The sequence below is a fragment of the Molossus molossus genome, unplaced genomic scaffold (genome assembly GCF_014108415.1).
Source record: "Molossus molossus isolate mMolMol1 unplaced genomic scaffold, mMolMol1.p scaffold_m16_p_23, whole genome shotgun sequence".
Classification (NCBI taxonomy): domain Eukaryota; kingdom Metazoa; phylum Chordata; class Mammalia; order Chiroptera; family Molossidae; genus Molossus; species Molossus molossus.
The window spans coordinates 11,022,000-11,048,702 of NW_023425359.1; the positions used below are offsets into that span (position 1 = coordinate 11,022,000).

A 26,703-nucleotide genomic window follows, 5' to 3' on the forward strand; every position below is an offset into this window, starting at 1 on the left:
TATAATCAGTGAGATAAGACAGGATGTAGGTGAGGCTCGTGCACTAACGGAAAACAGCATGGAAATCATATTTACTCATGCACGACCCACAGAAGGTGGTAATAATAACCACCACAGCAAATATGTGTAACAATGATATTTCATTTTCATTTAATACAATTTTAATTATTTTATTCAATATATAACTAAATTTATTCCATAATGATGGCAAATGCTATCCCACTTCCTTTTCATTCAGTGACTCCTGACAACAACACTGTGAGAGACACTCTAACACCCGCACTCCCCAGGGGAGGGGACAACACCGTGAGAGACACTCTAACACCCCCACTCCCCAGGGGAGGGAACAACACCGTGAGAGACACTCTAACACCCTCACTCTCCAGGGGAGGGGACAACACCGTGAGAGACACTCTAACACCCCCACTCCCCAGGGGAGGGGACAACACCGTGAGAGACACTCTAACACCCTCACTCTCCAGGGGAGGGAACAACACCGTGAGAGACACTCTAACACCCTCACTCTCCAGGGGAGGGGACAACACCGTGAGAGACACTCTAACACCCGCACTCCCCAGGGGAGGGGACAACACCGTGAGAGACACTCTAACACCCCCACTCCCCAGGGGAGGGGACAACACCGTGAGAGACACTCTAACACCCGCACTCTCCAGGGGAGGGAACAACACCGTGAGAGACACTCTAACACCCGCACTCTCCAGGGGAGGGAACCACACTGTGAGAGACACTCTAACACCCTCACTCTCCAGGGGAGGGAACAACACCGTGAGAGACACTCTAACACCCTCATTCTCCAGGGGAGGGAACAACACCGTGAGAGACACTCTAACACCCTCATTCTCCAGGGGAGGGGACAACACTGTGAGAGACACTCTAACACCCTCATTCTCCAGGGGAGGCGACAACACTGTGAGAGACACTCTAACACCCTCATTCTCCAGGGGAGGGAACAACACCGTGAGAGACACTCTAACACCCTCATTCTCCAGGGGAGGGAACAACACCGTGAGAGACACTCTAACACCCTCATTCTCCAGGGGAGGGGACAACACTGTGAGAGACACTCTAACACCCTCATTCTCCAGGGGAGGGGACAACACTGTGAGAGACACTCTAACACCCTCATTCTCCAGGGGAGGGAACAACACCGTGAGAGACACTCTAACACCCTCATTCTCCAGGGGAGGGAACAACACCGTGAGAGACACTCTAACACCCTCACTCTCCAGGGGAGGGAACAACACCGTGAGAGACACTCTAACACCCTCACTCTCCAGGGGAGGGAACAACACCGTGAGAGACACTCTAACACCCTCACTCTCCAGGGGAGGGGACAACACCGTGAGAGACACTCTAACACCCTCACTCTCCAGGGGAGGGAACAACACCGTGAGAGACACTCTAACACCCTCACTCTCCAGGGGAGGGAACAACACCGTGAGAGACACTCTAACACCCGCACTCTCCAGGGGAGGGAACAACACCGTGAGAGACACTCTAACACCCTCACTCTCCAGGGGAGGGAACAACACCGTGAGAGACACTCTAACACCCGCACTCTCCAGGGGAGGGGACAACACCGTGAGAGACACTCTAACACCCTCATTCTCCAGGGGAGGGAACAACACCGTGAGAGACACTCTAACACCCTCACTCTCCAGGGGAGGGAACAACACCGTGAGAGACACTCTAACACCCTCATTCTCCAGGGGAGGGAACAACACCGTGAGAGACACTCTAACACCCTCATTCTCCAGGGGAGGGGACAACACTGTGAGAGACACTCTAACACCCTCATTCTCCAGGGGAGGGGACAACACTGTGAGAGACACTCTAACACCCTCATTCTCCAGGGGAGGGAACAACACCGTGAGAGACACTCTAACACCCCCACTCTCCAGGGGAGGGAACAACACCGTGAGAGACACTCTAACACCCTCATTCTCCAGGGGAGGGAACAACACCGTGAGAGACACTCTAACACCCTCATTCTCCAGGGGAGGGGACAACACTGTGAGAGACACTCTAACACCCTCATTCTCCAGGGGAGGGGACGACACCGTGAGAGACACTCTAACACCCTCACTCTCCAGGGGAGGGGACGACACTGTGAGAGACACTCTAACACCCGCACTCTCCAGGGGAGGGAACGACACCGTGAGAGACACTCTAACACCCTCACTCTCCAGGGGAGGGAACAACACCGTGAGAGACACTCTAACACCCTCACTCTCCAGGGGAGGGAACGACACCGTGAGAGACACTCTAACACCCTCACTCTCCAGGGGAGGGGACGACACCGTGAGAGACACTCTAACACCCTCACTCTCCAGGGGAGGGAACAAAGGCAGAGACAGCTGAGTGACTGGTTTGGGATTGTTCAGTAAGGAGCAGAGCCTACAGAAAAATATCAGTTTAATTATAACGCGTGCCAGGTGTTAGGCTGAAGCCTTTACATATTCTATTCAACACAATATTCTTGTCCAGGAAAACTGTTCTTCACAAACACAATTTTTACAAAGGAGAAAACTAAGGTTCTCTTGGGCCGTTCACATGCTGCAGACATTAGCAGGCATGGCCTCTGCCTGGTCACGTCAGTCCTGTCCCTTCCCCTGAGTCACTTTGATAAGCACATGTGCCCCTCCCCAAATATTTTCAAATGTCCCTGAGAGAGTGGCACTCCCCCCAACACTGGTTGCTAAAGGTCCTCAGGTGGTGAAATGCAAAGCTGGGGCATAAGTGTGTGAGCCCAGGCCCAGTTCACCTCCCACCAGGCACTGAGGAGACACCGTGAGTGGAACCCCACAAAGTGGGCGGCGACACACTGCAGGCGAGATGTTGTCCTGGAAACAACTGAAAGAGGTAGTCGACAGAGGTAACAATAATATATGCCACTTGTTGAATTAAGCAAGACATAAAGCTTGGACCAATTTATAAAGTATATCAGATGTATCTATTGAGGGAATTGGGGTTTAATTTAGAACCCTGGGAACTGGCCTCCCGACCATGTTAATTACCTGTCCAGGTGACTGAAGTTACGAGAGGGGATTAAGGCCTGCTGAAAAAATTTCAGACTATCATCTCTTCAAGTCTCATTATTCTCGTAGTTGCAAATTTATTAAGGATGCTTTTCCATTCAACAAATATAAACTGTATAATTTATTAGTACAAATCACCTATGTTATTCGATTCCCCTTATTTAATAAGAAATTCAGAATGTTGGGGGGAAAATAAAAAGCAACATTAGTATAATTAGCGATATAGGTCACAGATATTCAGTAAAACATTCTCCCAAACACACATAGAATAAATATTTCTATGTCCTCAAGGGAATAAAATAGCTTCAGTATGTAATATTCAGATAATATTATAAACTTTTGAAAGTTCTAATATTATAGGTATTAATATACAGATATTGTAGCAGTAGCCTGCAATCAACATTTTGGTAATCTAATGGCATTTGTACACTAATCATGCATATGCACGGGCCCACACACATGTGTACAGTGTAAACAAACATTTCAGTTACCTTTGCAATAATAACTTCTTTCTTCAGAATCTTCATAGCATAATACTTGCCACTCGCCTTCTCTCGAACCAAAATAACTTTCCCAAAGGTGCCTTTACCTAGTAGTTTCAAATAGTCAAAATCATTCATTGTCTGAAAAATACAAATGGAAAAAGATAGATTTGATGCAACTTATTTGTAAACATATATGTATACATTTGCAATATCCACTCAAAAGCAAATCTTACCAATGTCTAAACACTCTTAAACGAGAAAGAACAGACCGGCATTGGCGGTCTCACCAGCAACCGTGGATGCTGGAAATCACTGATGCAATTCTCAGATATTGGAGACAGTGCACTTGAACCTAGAATTCCTCAGCTACTCCGATTATCAGTCAGGGAAAACTCCACGACCAGACCGTTTTGCTGGTGAATTGTATAAACATTTAAGAAATAAATAATATCAATTCTGTATAATATCAATTCTGTCGATCTTAGGAAAAAAGGAATTTGCATGGAAATTGGTATCAGTAAAAAAGCATTCTATGTGATAAAATCAGAAACAGATTTCATATCTATTTTGACAAAACTTCAGAACATTTGAAAAGTCTCTGATACCAAATGCTCCTGTTCAGCAGGGTATACACAGTAATTATATAGTCTTTACAAATGTAACCTATTACAAAATGTTTTTCTCTTTTGAATGGTGTCAAGGGAAAAGATACACTAAGATTTTAATAAAAAATGAGAGCATGGTTACTCTCCAGAAAAACTAATCCCCCAAAACCCAATCCTAAGAATGTATTAGGTATATATTTTACATAGTTACACTCTTTCCTTTACATAACTTCTAACATATCAATGTAACTGCTTTAGGTTAAGACATACATGTGCACATGTAACAATTGCTTAATCAGTGGATTCAAATCACAGACACTAGAATATAAGTAAAAGACTGTCTAGTCCAAATATCAGGTTAAAATATGAATACATAATTGAACAAGAATACAAGGAATCGCTCGGAAAAGAATATAGAGGTTTTGCCCTGGCCGGTTTGGCTCAGCGGTTGGAGCATCGGCCCACAGACCAGAGAGTCTCAGGTTCAGTTCCCACTAAGGGTACATATCTCGGTTGCAGTTTGTCCCCGGCCTCAGTAGGGGTTGTGTGGGTGGCAGCTACTCGACGTTTCTCTCTCGTGTTGATGTTTCTCTCCCTCTCTTCCTCCCTCTCTCCCTCCCGCTCTATCCAAAGATAAATGGAAAAATGTCCTCAGATGAGGATAAAAAAAAAAAAGAATGTAGAGATTTTAGTAAATTTGGTCAAAACAGAGAAATTCCACATACAGTTTAAAACGGAGGAACTAAAGAAACAAAGCCCTGTGGGACACTAAGTGAAAGGGGGGCTCTCAAGAAGTCCACTTCTCTGACCACTTCCTACTTCCTCTGTTCTCCTTCTCAAGGGAAGGGAAAGCCCTAATCTGATCAATTTCTACGGCACCGAGTAGGCCAGGCAGGGAGAGATCCCACCATCTCTCCTCTCCCTCTCCAATGCTAACCACAGTTTCAGTTACTACAGACAGGCACTAGGTGATACAAGTCCCAGAACTGAAGTCAGATGTAATGGGAAGATAGGAGGTACGACTCATACTTTATACCTAATCCTGAGACGATAACCAGTGACCCCAAGAAGCCTACATTGGTCACTTAAAAATTAAGCAAACCACCCAGCCAGTGTGGCTCAGTGGCTGAGCGTTGACGCATGCACCAGGAGGTCGCTGGTTCGATTCCCGGTCAGGACTCGTGCCCAAATTGTGGGCCGGGTCCCCAGTGGGGGCATGCAGGAGGCGACCAACTGATGTTCTCACTCATTGATGTTTCTCTCTCGCCCTCTCCCTTCCTCTCTAAAATCAATAAAGAAAAAAATTAAAAAAAAAAAAAATTAAGCAAGCCTTAGCTGAGTGGCTCAGTTGATTGGAGTGTAGTCCTGTGCACCAAAAGGTGGCTGGTTCAATTCCCAATCGGGGCACATACCTAGGTTGTGGTTTCGATCCCCAGTTGGATTCCTACAGGAGGCAAATGACCAATGTTTTTCTGTCACATAGACATTTCTCTCTTTCTCTCCTTTCCTCTCTCTAAAATCAATAAAAACCTGGTGTGATGATTAATAAAATATAAAAAATTAAGCAAAACTGGTTCTCATTTGGCTGTGGCTCCCTTTACATTGTGTCCCTTCACAGCCTGACAGGGACATCTCAAGAATAAACGGCAGCTTGGCAGACCAAGATTAGGCACCTCTGAGTCCGCCAGGCAAATTGTGAACTATCACCTGTTGGTTTAAATACAGAGCAGTGCGTAAGTCTGGTCACGAGGCCGTGCTCTGTTCTCCTCCGCCCGCGCCTGTCCCTCCGGCAGAGATGTGGGCCTGCAGAGCAGGTACTGTGGCATCACTGAGCCTCTGAGGGCAGCAAGCGTCTGTCTGCCCAGGCAGGGGAGCAGCTAAGTCAGGGCGGAGCACGGCCACCGCAACCCGTGGCGGTTCCCTTCATCCCACCGCACAGTTCTCGGTGAGTGAACAAAGAAGGAACTGTGCTCTGTAAATGATGAGGAGGATTTCTCATTTCAGGATATCGATGTTTACAGTCTGAAATGAAAAGTAATCTGAGCCCGGCTGGTGTGGCTCAGTGGTTGAGCGCCGACCCATGCACCAAGAGGTCGCCAGTTCGATTCCCGGTCAGGACACATGCCCAGGTTGTGGGACCAATCCCCAGTGGGGGGCAGGCAAGAGGTGGCCCGTTGGTGTTCTCTGTCATCGATGTTTCTATCTCTCTCTCTCCCTCTCCTTTCCTCTCTCTCTAAAAATCAATGAAAGAAAAAAAAATTTTTTTTAAGTAATCTGAACTCCTACAGTTCTCTTTATGATAACTGACACAGAAAAGTAAAAAGGGATTCCGATGGACCACCAAAGAGAGGGGTAAGTCCTCAAGAAAAACACAAAGGTTCTCGGACATTTGGCCAAGATCAAACACAGAATGTGATTCTAAGCAAAGAAGAAAGACGTAATGAACTCTGAGTCGTGACTGTGCATCACTTCCTTCACGTTGAGCGTGTAGAAGAGGGAGGCTTTGAACTCAGGCAGCCCAACACCCGAGTTCACGGCGCTAATACGAAGGTACATGGATAATCACCTTAAAAATCAGTGTTGTCCTACCTGAAAATTAACTTATACTCTATTATAAAAATATATTTTAAGATGACAAATGGCATGTTCATCTATTTTGAACACCAATAGCTTTAGATTAATCTTAAAATACCATTTTTTTTCATAAGGAAGTTGCTTTTCAATTTTCTATAGCAATGAGAAACGTAATTTACAATTCCCATAAATATATAAATTCGTGCTTATTATTGTGAAACACCGAGGGAAGGAGAAGTCTGCTTTCCTCACTGGCTCGTGAGATTCCCCAGAATAAACTACGATTATTTCCAAGACCGTTCCCTGCTGCTGACGCGAGCGAGGCCGGCCCGGAGGGCAGCACCCAGGGCCTGGCAGCGGGGGCTCTCAGGAGCACACGGGACGCCAAATGGAAAAGGACCGAATCATTAGGGAAAACATTTTATTTCCAAATTTCCAAGATGGCATTTAAAACAATAAGAGAAAATGCAAGTTAGAAAGTAGCACATCAGCCACCACTGCTGAACAAGCCCTAACAGCGTCCAGGGCTAAGTGCTGAGTCACTGAAATGAAGTGACGCTTCATCCAGGTGGTTTTGAACAATCGCAGGTATTTCTGATTCACCTGAATAAAACCAACCACACCCATAACAGGCTGACGTTTTCTGCAAAAGCAGTTTTAGCATATTTCTTCCATACACATCAATGTACTAAGTTGGGAAAGAAGTTATTCTTTCCTACCTTTCTTTTATGATGGGTTGTAGACGCATCCATCTCTTCCTCCCCTATATTATCAATTTGTGAAGTCGGACTGCAATTCATTCTCTCCTCTTCTTGCCTCTGAAGTCTGTCTGCTACAGCCTGAATAGCTTCTGTCCATTCTTCCCTACAAATCAAGTAAAAATTCTCATTAATGGAGGATGGTAAACAATCCAAATATCTCTTTTATAAAATATGAAATATAAACAAATAAAGTCTGCTCCAGGATCACACACACACATACACACATGCACGCACACGCACACACATAAACATATTCTCCCACCCTCTTCCAAGGTGGAATTAATCCCAAGGTATTTTATATTACAGCTTAAAGTTTATAGTAGCATTTATTTGGAAGTATGTTAAACAAGAAAAAGAAAAAGCGGATTATAAAAAAATTCAGTTAAAATCCTTTAAAAGGACAGTTACATTTTAACTGTCTGTTCACATTTTACTTATAAAGTAAATTGACCCCCAAAAATTTGCTGCACGTTTTAAATGTTTTGTTTAGCTATTGTAAGGCCATCATTGACACACTCAAGATCTTTACTATGGTCCAAAAAAAGTTCTAAGAAAAGGTTTTCAAAGCCAAAACCTTTCACTGTTCCCAGATCATGGATAAATTTCTTTTTTTAAATAAATGATAGGCATAAAGTATAGCTTAAATAAAAAGTCTCTCAAGCACTAGTATAAAGCTTTTATTTTTCGACAATTGTCTCATCAGATCAAGGATCATGTATTTCCATACAAATTTTAAAATCAGCCTGTTGATTTCTTAAAGTCCGTTAGAATTTTCAATGGAATTGCATTAAATCTATAGATCAATTTGGAAGGAATCACCATTTATTTATTTATTTATTTATTTAATCCTCACACGAGGATATTTTCATTTATCTTCAGACAAAGTGGGAGGGAGGGAGAGAGAGAAACATCTATGTGAGAGAGACACATCGATTGGTTGCCACCTGCAGGACCCCAACTGGGGCCGGACCACAACCGAGGTATGTGCCCTTTGCCAGAATTTAACCCAGGACTCTTTGGTCCACAGGCTGACACTCTAACCACTCAGCCAAACCAGCCAGGAATTACCATATTAATAAATGAAGCCATCCAATCCATGAACATGGTATAGCTCTGCATTTATGTAGGTCTTTAACCTCCCAGAGCAATATTTTATAATTTTCTGTAAAAAGGTCTTGTACCTTTTTATTGAATTTATTTCTAAGTATTCTTTTATTGTGGAGGGTTTTATAAATTTAATTTTTCATTTTTCTTACTTGTATTTAGAAATTCAGTCATTTATTGTATGTTGACCTTTTATCCTGCAGACTTACTAAATTCATTTCTTAATTCTAGCAGCTTTTATTTTTCTGGATTTTCTACATAGGTAGCCATGTTGTCTACAAGTAAGGGCAGTCTTACTTCTTCCTTTCTAATATGTTTGTCTTTTCTTTATTTTTCTTGTCTTATAACACCCTAGATCAGATCATCAGTACAATGTTAAATAAAAGTGGTGAGAGTAGACATTCTTTCTTTGTTCCGGATCCTAGAGAAAAAGCATTGAGCCTTTTACCTTTGAAAATTGCATAAGCTGTGAATACCCTTAAGTTGAATAAGTTCCCTTTTCTTTCTATTCAACAGGGTTTTTGTTATAAAACGGTGCTGAATATTGTGAAATATTTTTTCTGCATCTGTTGAAATGATCATGTAGATTTGCTCCTTTATCCTATTAATATAGTCAATTTAGTTGAATGATTTTCAGATGTTAATGCAACTGAATTCTTGGGATTAACTCCATTTGGTCATGGTGTATATCCTTTTTACATATTTTGTAATTCTATTTTTCAAAATTTTGTTAAGAAATTTGGCACCTATGTTCACAAGTATACTGGCTTATGGTTCTCTCTTCTTAGCCTGGTGTTTGAAATGAGGGTGACAGTGGCCTTATAAAATTAATTAGAAAGTGTTCTCTTCTCCATTATTTTCTGAAATAGATTTTGTAGGATTGGTAATAATTCTTTAAACGTTTAACAGAACACACCAACAAAGCTATCTGGACTTGGAATTTTCTTTGAAAAAAAAAAAAAGTGTTTTAGTTACTAATTAAATTTTGTTCACTGATATTGTATTGTTCAAGTTTTCTAGGGTCAGTATTGGTAACTTGTATTCTCTTTTATTTTCTTTAATAACATTCCAAGATGGTCCCATTTTATTAATTTTGTTTCAACAAACTAGCCTTGTTTTATTGATTATTCTGTTATTTTTCTGTTTTCAGGTTCATTGATTTCTGGTCTCTATCATTTCCTTTCTGTTTGTCTTGGGTTTAATGTACTCTACCTTCCTAGTTTCTCAAGATGGAAACATAGATTATTGACCTGAGAACTTCCTTCTTTTCAAATATGGGCATTCAAGGTTATACATTTCCCTCTAAGCACTAATTTCACTGCATACTACAAACTTTGATATGCTTTGTTTTCATTATCATTCATTTAAAACTAGTCTCTAATGCCTCTTATGAATTTTATGTTTGACCCAATGATTATTAAGTATGTTAATTGATTTTCAAATACATGGAGATTTTCGATTCTCTTATTAGCATTGATTTCTAATCAATTCTACTGAGGGACGAGACCATACTTTGTAAAATTTCAATCTTTCTAAATATATTAAGGAGTGTTTTATGATTCAGAATATGATCTTCCTGGTGAATGTATCATGTACATTCGAAAACAAAGTGTATTCTGCCACTTTTGGGTGTAGTATTACGTAAATATCAATTACATCAAGGTGATTAATAGATAGTGTTATTCTGTATCTTCATTGATTTTTTTGTCTAGCTGCTTTATCCATTGCTGAAAAGAATTTTAAAGTCTTCAACTATGGTAGTGGGACTGTCTATTTTCTCTTTTGATTCTGTTATTGCATGCAAACATATTCATAATTGTTACATCATAGACTTCAATTGACCCTTTTAACATTATAAAGTGCTCTGGTACTCACAAGTAATTATTTTATTTTGTAATCTGATATAATATAGCAAATCTCCTTCTTATATTTACCATTTGCATATCATTTTCAATCAATTTCTTTTCAACTGACCTGTGTCTTAAAGTGCATCTCTTAAAGATAGCACATAAGTGGGCCTTGTATTTTCATCAATTCTGAAACTCTCTGCCTTTTAATTGAAATGTTTAACCATTCATATTTAATGTAATTATTTATATGGTTGCACATGAGTCTACTACCATTGATAGAAAATACCAAGTGCTGGCAAGAATGTGGAGAAACTGAAACTCCTATGCACTGATATGGGAATGTAACATGGTGCAGCCACTATGGAAAATACTATGGAGGTTTCTCAAAAAATTAAAAACAGCCCTGGCCGGTTTGGCTCAGCAGTTAGAGCGTCAGCCCTCGGACCAGAGAGTCCCGGGTTTGGTTTCCGCTAAGGGCATGTACCTCGGTTGCAGTTTGTCCTCTGCCCCAGTTGGGGACATGTGGGTGGCAACCACTCAATGTATCTCTCTCACATTGATGCTTCTCTCTCTCTTCCTCCCTCTCTCCCTCCCGCTCTATCGGAAGATAAATGCAAAAATGTCCTTGGGTGAGGATAAAAAAAAAAAAATTTTTTTTTTTTAAATAGAACTACCGTAAGATCCGGCAATCTCACTTCTGGGTATTTAGCCAAAATAAAATAAAATGATCTCAAATAGATATATTTACACTCCTATGTTAACTGTAACATTATTCAAAATAGCCAAGACATAAAAACAAACAAACAAAAAAACTAAATGTCCACTGACAGATGAATGGATAAAGAAAATATGGGATAAACATAGGAATGAATATTATTTAGTCTTAACAAAAGAGGAAAATCATGTTATGCGCTACAGTATGAATGAGCCTTGGGGACATTACTCTAAGTGAAATTAGCCAGTCACATTAGGACAAATACTGTATATTCTCACTTACACGAGATAGCTAAGGTAGTCAGATTTATAGAAGCAGAAAATAGAATGATGTTTGATAGGGGCCGAGAGAGGGAAATGGGGAGCTGCTAGGCAATGGGTACAGAGTTTCAGTCATGTAGGATGAACAGTTTTAAAGATCTATTATACAGTATTGTAAATATAGCTAATAATACTGTATTATACACTTCAAAACTTGATGAATTCCATGTTATGTTTTTAAACCACAATTTTAAAAATGTAGTAGAAAAACTAAGAACATTTTGAAAAGCAGCAATAACAGAAGGCTTGCTTTATTAAAAGCTAAAAGTTTTATAAGGCTTCTCTAATTAAAACCATGTGGTCCTAGTACCAGAATGACAGAAAAGCAAAGGGAAAAAAACCTGAAAATACAAGTATTTATGTATATGTGCCATCCTTAATCAGAAAAGAATGGATTATTCAATAAATGGAGGTGAGACAACAGGCTCGTTTTTTGGAAAAAAGAGATTCCAAACTTATATAATATAATGAAATAAATTCAAGATTTTTAAAGATAGATTAGAGATATTGAATTTGCAACAGGTAAGGAAGAATTTTAGACTGGAAGACAGAATATAGAAGATAATGAGTTTTTCTAAATCTCAATACGCCTACATCTTCATTAACATTAAAATCATATAAAATATCCAAACAGCAGATTCTAGGTGAATTCAGAAAAACAAACCCTAATGCAAATATAAATATGCTGTTTTCCATTTTCACTAAAACTGCTTTCTTCTAGTAATAAACGCAAATGAAAACTGATTATCCAGAAACGTAGTATGATATTATTGCAGGGACAGCAAACCATTTCAAAGTCTTAAGATATGGCTTAAGTCCAGCTTAGTAAACACAAAGGCAAAATGAATCAGGTTAAATGGAATGTTATAAATCCATGAAGACTAATATTTTCAAAGAACATATATTGCCATGGAAAAAGTTCCATTCATTCAACAAGTCAACAAATACTATACGTGCTAAAAATAAAACAGGAAGAACTCATCCTTGCCAATCAAGAACCTTATAGTCCACTGAATAAGGCAAACAAAGATTACAGCAGTGATATACGTGATGTGAAAGGTACAAGGAGATAGGTAAGTATATAGCAGGGGGACCTACATCTATAAGAGTCAGAAGTTTTGTAGCATATGTAACATGTTAAGCTTAGAACTGAAATATACATAGGAATTAGCCCAACCATAGTTATGGGTTAAGATATAAGCAAACTGAGGACTCAGTATATAGAAATGCCCAGGAGTGATGGGTAAGTGTGGAGGGAGGGCATATAAAATGGTATGTATGCAGAAGACCTACATACATCTCACAGAATAAGACTGGAAGTGGGTAAGAACATATCAGTCCTTAACTCTAGTGATAAAATCAGAATTATGAGTAATTTCTAGTTCTTTTCTATTTTTCTTTCTTGTCTATGTTTTCTGAAGTAATAAAACATTAATTACCATTTATTGTTCATTGATCAAAAAAGTATTATTAAAATAAAGTTTTGGGGGGAGGTTGTGTTATTTTTTTAATTGCACAAGTTTCTTAAGAACTAATTTATTCATTTGGAAAATAGGCTAAAAACATTTAATTTCACAGAGTTGCTGATCTGAGTCCAATATGATAACATATGTGCAGGAAAATGGATTTGTGGTGGTGGTTGGACCTAAGTCAGTATCAGAGGCACCAGATGAAAGGGTATTGAACAGAACTGGGGCTGGGGCGTGCCCAGTATTAGTAGATCGGGAGGGTGAACATGCAGCCCCGAGGGAGCTGGGGAGCTGGTGGAAATGCACCGCACTCCGGCTTCTGCAGCGATGACCCCCGATGCCGACCAGTCCTGGTCCTTCTTCCTCACTGAGCCCCAACCCCCTCTCTGCACAATGGCTACTGAAACCTCTTGCTACTTCTAGCGTCGGAATTCTAAATACAAACACGATTCTACAATTCTTTTTTTTTTTTTTTTTTTTCATTTTTTTTTTTTTTATCCTCACCCGAGGACATTTTTCCATTTTTTGTTCAGGTAGAGTGGGAGGGAGAGAGAGGGAGAGAGAGAGAGAGAAACATCGATGTGAAAGGGACACATCGAGTGGCTGCCACCCACACAACCGACCAGGGCCGGGCACAAACTGCAACCGAGGTACGCGCCCTTAGCGGGAACTGAACCCGGGTCTCTCAGGACCGCAGGCCGACGCTCTAACCGCTGAGCCAAACCGGCCAGGGCTCTACAATTCTTTTAAAAGAGGCAGTTGGGTTATAAAAATGTCTTAATTTATATTTTAACTTTTTAACGCTGTTTTTTCTTAAGAAGTGTATCTTAACACATTTCTAGATGTTCGGATGTAGTATTTTGTAAGTTATTCATCGATTGCACCAGGATAATAATAATTAAGGGACTACAGCATGTTACAAATATATTCACGCATATTTACCAATGGTGAGGTCAGACACACATAGATTTTTAGATTGACTGTTGCTTTTTAACAAAATGGAAAAAAAAGACTTTCTTACCTTTCCTCTGGAGTATCTACATGAAATGTTCTCTCTATAACAGTGGTCCACTGGAGACATCTGATGATAAATGTGTTTGGCTTTGGTCGCTCTGTTTTCATTAACTGGCATTCTAGTAATAAAATAAAATGTCTCTTTGAATACACTTACATTTAAACCAGGACATAAACAGCGGAGAACCACAGAGTTGTATTCTAAACAAAAGCACTGTGCCCGCACCGCATTCTGTGGACCAAATAACCTGCCCCGAATACATCCTGCTGCTCTGTCCAGTAGCGATGCCTCTGCCGTCTGGAATGCTGGCCCCTTACTGTACCCCAAGCCACATGTAACTACCAACAGTCCAAGGAATACCTGTTGTTCAAGGTCCGGACCACAGCCTGCTCCTTCCATGAAGCCTTTTATAACAACCTGGTCCTACCCGGACTACTCCCATGTCCCCCACATGTTCTCATGACTTATTAGTGCATCCCTAGTTTTTCACGTAGCACAGACTATCTTATATTATTATTTATCATTTTAAGAAGGCATCCTTATCTCTCTACCTAGATTATAAGCCTTTTGATAGTACACACCGTCTATAACTCTTAATAATCACAGCCCCTTGAGCCAGTCAGTCAAAAACCGGTGACTTCTGTCAGGGAGTATCTAGGAAGACTTCAAAGAACAGGACCACAGTGTGGACCATGTGTAGTGGCAAAAGTATGGGTTCCAACACCACTGTGTCTGGATTCAATTTTCCCCCCTACCATGAACAATGCAACCTTGCAAGTTAATGAACCCTTCTGGTCTTCAACCATTAAAGGAGAAACAGTAAGAGTACCTATATCATAAAACTGGCATGGTGACTAGTAATGCATCAGTGTAATCCTTAGCATAGTGTGTGACTCACTACATCATCAGCAATGTCGCTGTCAGCTATTATCACGACTGGACTGAACTTGGCTTGGAAGGGTACACGGGATTGGAAAAGAGAAAGTACAGTAGGCTTGTCTACTCATACTGCTCTTCCGAAAGAAAATAGTTTAGCCCTGGTTGAAAAATTCAACACTGTTTTATCAGGGCTTGTCTATTTTGTCCCATCTCTATCATTAGCAACAAACAACTACCATTTCTGTCTTTATGGGACCTTGGTCACAATGAATCACACTGAATTATTCTTTTTTTAATAATGAAAACATTCACATTCTAGATCAGTATGTTAAAATACAAAAATTAAATTAAAAGAAAAACAGAACATTTGTCTTGGGTTGGGATGTTTTAGATCTATTTGTGCCTTGTTCTGCAGTGTTTGGCTATGTCCAGATCTGAGAGCAGAACCACAGGCCCCTCTCGTGGTCTCTCCGAGAGTTCCCGCACGACGTGTCAGCTCTCTACGGCTTCGTGAGTGTGTGCGTGGGGGACGTGGTCTCTCAGAGAGTTCCCACACGACGTGTCAGCTCTCTACGGCTTCGTGAGTGTGTGCGTGGGGGACGTGGTCTCTCCGAGAGTTCCCACACGACGTGCCAGCTCTCTACGGCTTCGTGAATGTGTGCGTGGGGGACGTGGTCTCTCCGAGAGTTCCCGCACGACGTGTCAGCCCTCTACGGCTTCGTGAGTGTGTGCGTGGGGGACGTGGTCTCTCCGAGAGTTCCCACACGACGTGTCAGCTCTCTACGGCTTCGTGAGTGTGTGCGTGGGGGACGTGGTCTCTCTGAGAGTTCCCGCACGACGTGTCAGCCCTCTACGGCTTCGTGAATGTGTGCGTGGGGGACGTGGTCTCTCCGAGAGTTCCCACACGACGTGTCAGCCCTCTACGGCTTCGTGAGTGTGTGCGTGGGGGACGTGGTCTCTCTGAGAGTTCCCGCACGACGTGTCAGCCCTCTACGGCTTCGTGAATGTGTGCGTGGGGGACGTGGTCTCTCCGAGAGTTCCCGCACGACGTGTCAGCCCTCTACGGCTTCGTGAGTGTGTGCGTGGGGGACGTGGTCTCTCAGAGAGTTCCCACACGACGTGTCAGCTCTCTACGGCTTCGTGAGTGTGTGCGTGGGGGACGTGGTCTAAGGTTGCCCCGCGTCATATCTTCGCATCATCCCATCCTTCTGAGTGGAAGCAGGACCTGTGGCTTGCTTCCAACCAATAAAAACCAACAGAATATGGCAAAGGCGATGAGATGTCACTTATGTAAAGATGCCCAATTCAAGCTAGGCCAACTTAAAATTTAAAACCAAAAGTAGAAACTTCAGATAGAGATACTAAAAAGCTAATCAAATGATAGTCTATGATTTCTCGAACCATTTAATACACACGAGAAAAGCAAGTGTCTTACATAAAATGCCAGGTGGCTTTTATTTTATCATAACTTGTGAATATTTTTCAGTGACGTATTTGTTACATCAGTCTTTAAATTAGATAGCTATACTACTTCAAAATCACCAGAACAAGTTACACTACAAACTAAATTTCAAACGTTCTGCTTATTTTACACCAACCTGAACCATGGACAACCAAGTTGATTCAAAGCTGTACTTTCTCTGTACACCTGACCGCTGATTAAAGAAACTGCAACATGCTAGATCAAAAGCTATATACCAAAAAGAATTGTTTTGGGTATCATGTATTTGTATTTTATTCAAAAGATTAAATTTTTATTTCAACCTCTACCACTTTTAAATACTAATTTTATTCTTTTAAAAATAAATTCTATCATTCAATATAAAAACAAAGGCATAATAGTTCCATTTATAATTAAATCACACAATGTAATAATACTAGTAGTGAGTTATAACACCAGGAAAGTTTATTGTTAAGCCCCCACTTATAATACTATTGTGAATATTCTTTTTTTTTTTTTTTTCTCTCTTGCTTAAAGCTTGTACTATCTGGGGGCAAAAATGAACAGCACCCAATTAAGTCCCAACACATCAACCTTCAGGAGAATCATTCAATCCACTGCAAGGAAGGTGTCTTAGGTGTGGCAGGTGCTCTGGTGACAAGTCCAATAGGGGACATGTTCAGTGTTATGTGCCAGGCACTGCACCAACTGGTGGCTCCTGAATGTTACTCTTTTCACCTGAAGGACAAATCTAAGAGGTGTCATATGACTATCCTCCACACGAGCTAATAGAAGCTGAGATTAGTTAAAGAACTTCCCTAAAACAAACAGCTTGTAAGTAATTATATAAACATTTACCCCAGGTCTATGTGAATTCAGATGCCATGCTCTTTCGGAAAGAATGTACTGTCAGGAAAATTGCCCTTTAAAAAAATCAGTCATTCCCAGCTGGTGTGGCTCAGTGGATGAGCGTTGACCCATGCACCAAGAGGTCACCGATTCGATTCCCGGTCAGGGCATGTGCCCAGGTTGTGGGCCAAATCCCCAATGGGGGGCATGCAGGAGGTGGCTAATCGATGTTCTCTCTCATCGATGTTTCTCTCTCTCTCTCCCTCTCCCTTCCTCTTTCTCTAAAATCAATAAAGAAACAATATTTTTTAAAAATCAGTCATCATCTATCAAAGTTTTCCATTCCACAAGATGGTTTTCACTTTCCCTCGTCTGCACCTTCCCTGTTCCTTCCGGTGCTGGGCCTTCTCCCTTCTATGACGCTTTCCTCCTACAAGGAATCGGGGCCTTTCCTCCTACGAGGAATCGGGGCCTTTCCTCCTACGAGGAATCGGGGCCTTTCCTCCTACGAGGAATCGGGGTCTTTCCTCCTACAAAGGAATCAGGGTCTTTCTCACCTGGCAGCCGTATCTGAGGAGGGACAGGGCCCGACGTTTGCTCCTAGCTCTGAGCAAGGCACAGGATGGTTAGGGATGAGAGCTACTCCCGGGAGGACCCTGGTGAGGCACCTGTGGTTCTGGAAACGGGTGCAGGGGGGTGATTCGAAAGGAGGGGCACAAGAGCCCCTGGGTCCTTCACTGCTGGGTCTCACACCCGCAGAGCCCATGGTAAGACACACTTTCAGTTACTAGGGATGGAAAAGTGGTTCCCAAACTTGCAATGATCCAGCTCCAGGTTTCTAGCTATTTGTGCCTGAACCGGAGTCAGAATGTCCTTCTGTATAAAAGAAGATGGGGGAGAAACCAGCAAGTTCTCACATCTTATTTCGTAACATAACATTTCTATACGTGAAGGGAGTAAGAGCGAGTTACTAACGTTACATCCTGCTCGAAGAGGTGTTGTTTCATGAAATGAAGAGCGACATCGTCGTGTTTCACGGCGGCACAGACCCCTATGTACTCGTGCCCCAGGAAGCAGCTTATTAAGGGTCACAGTCCATGAAGCAAACAGAAGTGGGTTATCCAGATGTAAAAAGGATGTGCTCTACCATTGTAGCCTAGGTTACTGTTAAACACTGACTGAAATCTAAAAAATCATCATGAGCACTATTTTACTTCAACTAAGAAAACACTAATTTATATCTGAGGTATGATGAAACTGGAATGCATAACAAAATTCGTAAACAATCCACCAAGAATGTATATTAGAAAATTCCCTGAGGGTAAGGTTCCTTATTCGATTACCTAGAACTGCCCCTAAACAGAGCAAGATGCAAATAAACATAATGAGAGAATATATAACTAACATTAGTCAAATTTAGTAATGAATTAGTATTGGCTAACTAATACCACATTTTCAAAAACAGCTAAAAGATCATCTACACCTAATGAAAACACTGATTCAGGCAAGGGTCATCAATGGATGCTGAAATCGTTAGGTAAGTAACTCCTGAACTTAACTTTATGATGAAGATCCAGCTTCCACCACATGAAACCAGTGAACCACCACAGGGGACCAAATACTCAGTACCTCCCAACCCAAGGGACTGCGAAGCATGTGGAATCATCAAGGAAATAGCTTGGACAGAGATACTGAATGTGAGTCTAACGGAATCTTCAGAAATCGAACTTCTACTTTACAGGAAATAAAGAGGTCCTGGAAAAGTTAAATGATACCTTGTAGAAATAAGCATCAGAAGATTCCAGACAAGTGACTTTCTATAGGACAAGCAGTCTGGTCTCCTTGATAAGTGAATATAACAGAAATGGGGTGGGGATACTGGACAGACCTCTTCTGGACTAGAGGGACGTGGGAGGCGTACCCATCAAATGCAACGTGTGGTCCTCAGTGTGCTGTTTGAACAAGCCAGTGGTAAAAGATAACTTTAGGCAGCACCTGGGAAATCTGAGTATGAATTAGAATCAGATAATATTAAAGATGTCTAAATTTTATCAAGTGAGACAGTGGTACTGTAATTATGTTGGAAAATGTCCTTATTGTTTAGAGACCCATACTCAACAATTCAGGAATAAAATGTCATATAATTTAAATATTTTAACAAAATGATAATGCAAATACGGTAAAATGCTCGCTGTTAAGTCTAGGTAATAGACATATGAGAGTTCCATAAGCTGTTTTCTCTATTCCTCTGTATGTCTGAACATTTTCACGATAAAAAGTAAAAAATGAAAACCTCATCCAAAATAATAGTAGATTCTTTCTTAAAGTATGTACCAAAATGAGCTAGAGAAGGCTTAAAGGGTTGAATGTGGAGGAAACTTACATTGAAGATATAAAACATACAGATGACTAAAATAAAGACACTTGTGGGTAAAGAAACTTGATCCCAATCGAAGTCTCAGGACACTGCCCTGGGCACCGGGGCTCAAAGGTATGGCTGCTGGAGCGCCCTGAGCTTCGAGTACCACGGGGCAGCTTCTGCTCACACGCCCACACTGCCATGGCCCCTCGGTGCACACCTGGCACACAGACGCAGGTCCAGAAGCAGGCGCCCTGGGCAGCTTCCCCCCCCAGTGCCGCTGCTCAGACCATCACCTGCCGGAGGGGCCTGTTCCCTCCCCCGTACCCGGTGAGCTGAGCTGCGGTTTCTGCCACCCTCCTGTCACATCTCTCTCCTTGTCCTCACTTCTTCCTCTGCTGCACCTGGTGCTCTTGGCTCCCTACCTTTGGGTCATTGCCCTGTGGCCTCCATGACACCCACTGGCCTGGTTTTGCCTCCAACTCGGACCATTCATTAGTCCTCTGGCTTTGGGCCTCTTCCTTGGAACTGAGCTTAGACTCAGACTTTTGTGTTGCACTTTTTTAATGACAATTTTGTCCTTCATTAAATAAATATGAGGCATTCATTCATTAAATACGTTTAGACATTCGTTAAATAAATATTGATTGTGCGCCCACAGCACGCCAGGCCACGACCTAGGCATCGGGACACAGCTGTGACAGAACAAAGTCCTTATTTTTCATAGAGCTTATGTTTTACTGAAGGGACCAGTGGTCAAGCAACAAACAAGTAAAATAATCAATTCAGGACATAATAGGTGCTTCCTACGAAGGAAAATCAGGCAGGGCGGCAAGGGGTATATTTTAGAAAGAAGAGTTGGAAAGCTGTCCCTCAGTGAAACGAGGGACCAATGCAGGTGTCGTGGGACGAGGGACCTGGATGGAATGAACAGAAGTGCAGACCCACAGCTGCAGGGAGCCACAGAGGTGTCGGGATGGCAAGAAGTCCCAGGTGAGTGGAGTAAAGGAGGTTCGGACGTGGTAACGATGAAGTCAGAGAGATCTTCAGTGACTTGAGAAGGACTTTGCATGCATCTGGGAGGCTCTCCTGAGGCTCTGTCTCAGTGGTCACTTGGCTTTGGTGACGCACACCTGCAGCTCAGGGCCAGCCCTTCCTTCAAGCTCCGTTTCCACGAGGCAAAGCTGGCGTCTCTCTTGAGGTCCTGTGGTTCTTTATTCCCAACATTCCTAACAGGGTTTTGTTTTAATCTTCCAAGCTGAGCATCCCATCAACACAGTGTATCTATTCATTTTATTTCTATAGCATTTTCCAAATCACCCAAGAAACACATCTGCAGCCATCTCTGACTGTCTTTCAACCCATGGCTGAGCCAGCAACACCCGTCTCAGTTCTTCCGTGAACTGACCCCTTCTTGCCACCGCTCACACCCAGAGGACTTAGCACCAAAATCTGAACCCTTTCTACGGCCTCCCAGCGGGCATCCCTTCCTCCAGCCTTCTTCCCCCGGCCCGTGTCCCACACACTGCTGGTCTGTCTGGCTTACTCAAACTCTTGTTCCTCAGGTCCTTCTCCTCCAAACATCCCGCCCTCCAAACAAAGGTCAGACCTCCAGACTGACCCTCTCAGCTGTCATAAGCAATCTTTACCATAAAACCAAAGAAAGCTTCAGGAAACATCTCTTTAAATACTTAAATATTTTAAATAATCTCAATATTCTAAAAGTCACTCTCCTCTGGAAACGTTTATTTTATGCTCTCTGTTCCACCAAAACCTGAAATACTTCTTCAAAATCCCAATTATCTAGTTAAGCCACCTCTGAGGACATTAGTAATAAAGACTGTATGAGAAATACATCCTTTAAGCTCATGTAGATATAGATATTTATTTATGTATAAACAAATCCTGATAACATCAATTTGAAAAAAAATTAAAAGCCAAATCAAATTCTTGGTACAGCTACAGATCTAACTTAAGAGAGATCTTTCTTTCCTTAGGAAAAGTGGCAGAATTAAATTTCTAGACTAGTCCAAGGATTTTTTTTTCCTAGGAGAAAAATAAAAAGTTAGGCCCATCCAATCAGAGCACAGCACACAATTGCAAAAATAAATACATACATACAAAAAAAACACAACCCTGTGTTTTGGCGGACTCATAAACAATCCTAATAACTACTGAAAACATATATAAAGATAACCAAAGACTTCAGAATCTGACCTATCAAAAGCCCTCTCAACTCTTGAAGCTTTAAGAAGGAATATGGATGTCTCTCTTTCCACTCAAGAATTCTGCCTCCAAATAAGCTTTCCCAGTTTAAAAGGTTTCAACCACAGCCACAGAGGGGTCTCTGGGTCTGTAGCACAAAACACTTCATTTAAAAACCTGGATGAACTCATGGATTGCAAGCTAAATGAGGAGATTTGGGAATAACCAGCTCATTCACCATTAGCAGAACCGAAAAAAATATCATCTTAAATCTTTGGCAATTTAGGTCAGTAGGGAAACTTTCCATTATATTTTCCCCCAAACTTATTCTTCTTGAATAATTACAACTAAGTCATTATTTTACCATATTATCAGTTGTTCCAGCGGAACATTAAACTTTTATGTGCATTATATCTGACTAACCCTCCCAAATAAAGTTCTAAAGTATTTTCCTCATTTCTGTTTCACAAATCGGAAAACGGGAGTGATCTGATTTTTAAGTCACTTGTTCAAAATCCCCACGTCACTAAGGTTATAAAACTGAGTCTCGGATCCAGGTTTTCCAGCCCTAAGTTCTTGGCCCTTAGCGTGTCACATGCTGCTTTAGGAGTGTTAGCTGCTTATGAGAGAGGACGTCAGGTTTACTTCTCTGTAACAACCTTGTGTCTTCACTTTCTGGGCTTTTGCGATACAAATGATAGAAACAGGTGACTGTATAGAGAGTACTGAAACAGTTTCCCCCAAAGAGAACTGACCAAACTTCTTGTTGAGTATTCACGCACTAAAAATAACTGCCATCGATTGTGAGACTATTACATTGAAAAATATTATACTTTGATCATATGATTATAAGATGGGGAAGTTCTAGGTGATAGGTTAGCTAAGGAATGATACTGTTTCAGGATTTACTTATAGGAATGACATTGGAAAAAATATATTTCTGTCAGTATTGGGTCACTGGTACAAGGTTGAAAGCACATGTGAAATACTTATTGGCTAAAGGGTTAAGAACGTAACATGAGTGAACACGAGACGCCAGCCGCTGGGGGACCCAGAAGAGAACTACTCGGGCTTGTCAATCTAAGAAAGCACGTTGACTCCCTGGTCATAATGAAATTATCTATCAGAATAGCCTTTAGTGGGAGAAAACGTAAGTTCCTAAAGGTACAGATTTCCAAAGAACTGATGAGGTAAACCTGCATATAACACAAGCTAACGAAATAGGTTTGAAATGTTGCTTCTGCGGCCGATGGTGAGGCTGTCAGGGAAACAATGCTGTGAGGAGAGCGGTATGGTTGGTTTTCTAGTCCCTTCCAAGAGATCCTATACAGACAGAAACCTTATCAGTATGCTTTGGGAAGCAAAAACTGTTGCTGGTTGGATGGTTCAATTATCATGAACTATTCTGGTGTATTTCAAAAGCACTGCCATTTAAAACATAGAAAATGTCTAAAAATGCAACCATAGTAATAGATTCTGAGTGCAGGGGTTGGGGGGTGAGGGAGAAAGACAATGACAAATTGGTCCGAAAGGACACTGAGACTTCATCGTTGGAAGACTATTGTGCTGACAATTAGCAACAGGAAGCAGAGCACAGAACAAATGAATGGGGAGCCGCGGTGGCTGAGAGACCTCATTATGGTGCGGAATCAGGGCTGTAATCAAGGGGCCTGCGCTCTCCTCCGCAGGACTTTCCAACAGCCTCCGGGGGCTCTTTCCTCTTCCCTACATTTCATGTTTTCATTAGCATCTGCTTCATTTTGTATTATTTCCAACCCCAAAGAAGGCCTCTGTATCTTTCCTAAATTCCAGGGCTTCAAGGTCCTTCCCCCAACAGTGGCTTGGGCCTCACTTAATTTCGCTCAAAATATAACAAATGCTTTTAAATTAACATAAAGGTAAAAGGGGAAAAGTAGAAAGGCAGTGATTTGGTGTATAACTGCAGAGAGATCAACAAAACACGTGCCCCCAAGTCCAATGTGTTAAAAATGCAATGAAGACCGAATTCATACTAGACATCCAGACGATTCTACCTCTAAAAATTAGGGTTTCTCCTACGACTTGTGTGGTGTGACCAGACGAAGAGGGCTACACCTTCCCGTTCTAGGGGATCCTCTGCATGAAGCGTCCGGTGTGCCCAGGTGCTCTGAACATGCATCCATACTAGGCGAGAACGGCAGGCTGGGCCATGCTACCGACACAGGCTGGGCCATGCTACCGACACAGGCTGGGCCATACTACCGACACAGACTGGTCCAGCAGCACGGAAAGCCCACACCTCTGAACTGCTGACCCAGTAACCTCCCACCTCTCCCCTCAGGCAGCCAGATTAGTTGAGCAGCCCTGAGGGAAGGGCCTGGCCTTGACCTCTGGAAGCTGCGGGTTTAGCTTCTAGTGCCCTTGCTTACTAGGTGATGCCCACTGGCAAACTCCACGCCCAGCTTCCCTGTGGTAGTAGAGATATTAGGAATCCGCAGAAAGTGTCAGCAGGATCAACCACATGCATATATAAAGTGCATAGCACACAGGTGCTCAGCAAGTGGTAATTATTAGTAATTCTCGGCAGACTCAATGTTTCAGGAAATTATCTGCTGGTGATAGGCAAATGGTTAAATTTTAGAAGAAAGAACTTCAGAGATCCTTCATGCTGACTCCCTCAGGCCACAAATGACAAAACTCTGAGTCCTGGGGTGGGTAAGTGACTGAGCCAATATTACATAACACATGCTATCAAATAATCAGTCACCTGGCTCCCACCTCCACGACAGCGCAAGTATCACTGTTACGTAACAGTGAGAGTCCGCTACCAACCGTGTATAACACTTGCTATGCCATGAAATGTTGGTGGGTGCCAACTACACATTACCTGAAGACAGCTGGCACCTCTGGACCCTCTGTATGATTAAATGCGCTCAAGCCAGTGTTAGGCTGACCAGAGTCCAAATCACAGTGCTGCCAGATTTGAGACTCTTGGAAAGTTCCTTAACCTTTCTAGGCCTTTGTGTCATTATCAAGTTCGGTTACTTTAAGGGAATATTTATTTCACGTTGTTCTTGTCATGAAAACATGTGATCATATAAACGCGCACCACGTATGAAGTACGCTCTTAAAACGTCACTTCTCTTCCCTCCTTCCCTAAGTCCCTCTTACTTATGCATTAATTATAAGATGGGATCAAAGCATCAAATATAATGAGCATGTCATCACTTTTAATTTAAAATTCTAAAAATGACACAAACCTACTTTCTAGGAAATAAAAATTTAAGTTAAACAATTAACATTGGACAAGCAAGTCAGGCTGCATCTACATTAAGTTAATAAAAAGCGAACTGTCAGTCAATGAGTGCGGCGGTAAAGGAGCCCAGCCGGAAAGGTGTGCTGGGATGCTTTCACCTGGGGCGGGGCAGGGCGTCGAGGAGCCCAGCCGGAAAGGTGTGCTGGGATGCTTTCCACCTGGGGCGGGGCGGGGCGTCGAGGAGCCCAGCCCGAAAGGTGTGCTGGGATGCTTTTCACCTGGGGCGGGGCGTCGAGGAGCCCAGCCGGAAAGGTGTGCTGGGATGCTTCTCACCTGGGGCGGGGCAGGGCGTCCAGGAGCCCGGCCGGAAAGGTGTGCTGGGATGCTTCTCACCTGGGGCGGGGCGGGGCGTCGAGGAGCCCAGCCGGAAAGGTGTGCTGGGATGCTTCTCACCTGGGGCGGGGCGGGGCGTCGAGGAGCCCAGCCGGAAAGGTGTGCTGGGATGCTTTTCACCTGGGGCGGGGCGGGGCGTCGAGGAGCCCAGCCGGAAAGGTGTGCTGGGATGCTTTTCACCTGGGGCGGGGCAGGGCGTCCAGGAGCCCGGCCGGAAAGGTGTGCTGGGATGCTTTTCACCTGGGGCGGGGCGGGGCGTCGAGGAGCCCAGCCGGAAAGGTGTGCTGGGATGCTTTTCACCTGGGGCGGGGCGGGGCGTCGAGGAGCCCAGCCGGAAAGGTGTGCTGGGATGCTTTTCACCTGGGGCGGGGCAGGGCGTCCAGGAGCCCAGCCGGAAAGGTGTGCTGGGATGCTTTTCACCTGGGGCGGGGCGGGGCGTCGAGGAGCCCAGCCGGAAAGGTGTGCTGGGATGCTTTTCACCTGGGGCGGGGCAGGGCGTCCAGGAGCCCGGCCGGAAAGGTGTGCTGGGATGCTTCTCACCTGGGGCGGGGCGGGGCGTGGAGGAGCCCAGCAGGAAAGGTGTGCTGGGATGCTTTTCACCTGGGGCGGGGCGGGGCGTCGAGGAGCCCAGCCGGAAAGGTGTGCTGGGATGCTTTTCACCTGGGGCGGGGCGGGGCGTCGGGATCAGCACGAGCTAGAACGGTGAGCACCCTGGGAACAGGGCATGACCCCAGCATCGAGGCTGGCACTGTTGGGTAGTGTGGCACAATCAATGCATTTTTACCTGAAACACTGAGACCTATCGACCTGTTAGTAATTAGCCGAATGTAAAGTTCTGCCGTAAATCCACCACTGCGGCTCCCTGCACCCGGGCTGCAGGAGGGTCGTCCTGCCCCCCCACTGCCTGCCCCGGCCACCACTCACCCCTCCTACATAAGGTCACGGGTTTGTTTTGAAGCAACAGATAGAGAGACACTGTACTCTTTGTGAAAGAAAAAACGTTGCCTTAAGGTGGGATTTTAAACTGGAGCATGCATTTGCATCATTCTTTTATACTCTCCCAGGAGGGAAGAGGAGCAGCGATGTCACTGCAGAAGCTGCAGGTGAAGGGCCAGGCAGGCCCACAGGGGCCCTGGCGCCTGCCTCTGACCCCGAGCAAGCCGTGTAGGACGTGTTCGTGGCGTTCTGCCGAATATTTCCAGGGCCATATTTATTCCTGTCAGTTACCCCTCTTCCTCCTCTGTCTCATACCGTTCCCTCCATACGAGGACTGGAGAAGTAACACCCCATCTGGAGCGTCCGTTCATACACGAGGGTTTCATACCCACTTAAACAACAAGAGACTCGGTGGAAGTTCAAATTGAGGCTATTCCTGTTACCTGAAA

At 43.2% G+C, this 26,703-nt stretch overlaps 1 protein-coding gene across 6 annotated transcripts in view; it reads right to left on the reverse strand.

The window, feature by feature from the left end:
- Positions 1 to 26,703, reverse strand: part of AKT3 (AKT serine/threonine kinase 3) — a 216,822-nt gene that overhangs the window by 66,683 nt on the left and 123,436 nt on the right. For all 6 annotated transcript variants that reach the window (XR_004961421.1, XM_036277567.1, XM_036277568.1 and 3 more), the window contains exons 4-6: positions 13,964 to 14,075; positions 7,443 to 7,587; positions 3,551 to 3,682 (exon numbers count right to left, since the gene is read on the reverse strand). Coding sequence is in view for 5 of the 6 variants with exons in the window: in XM_036277567.1 (XP_036133460.1) it covers positions 3,551 to 3,682; positions 7,443 to 7,587; positions 13,964 to 14,075 (389 nt within the window). In the remaining variant the exon portion in view is untranslated. The remainder of the gene's footprint in view (positions 1 to 3,550; positions 3,683 to 7,442; positions 7,588 to 13,963; positions 14,076 to 26,703) is intronic.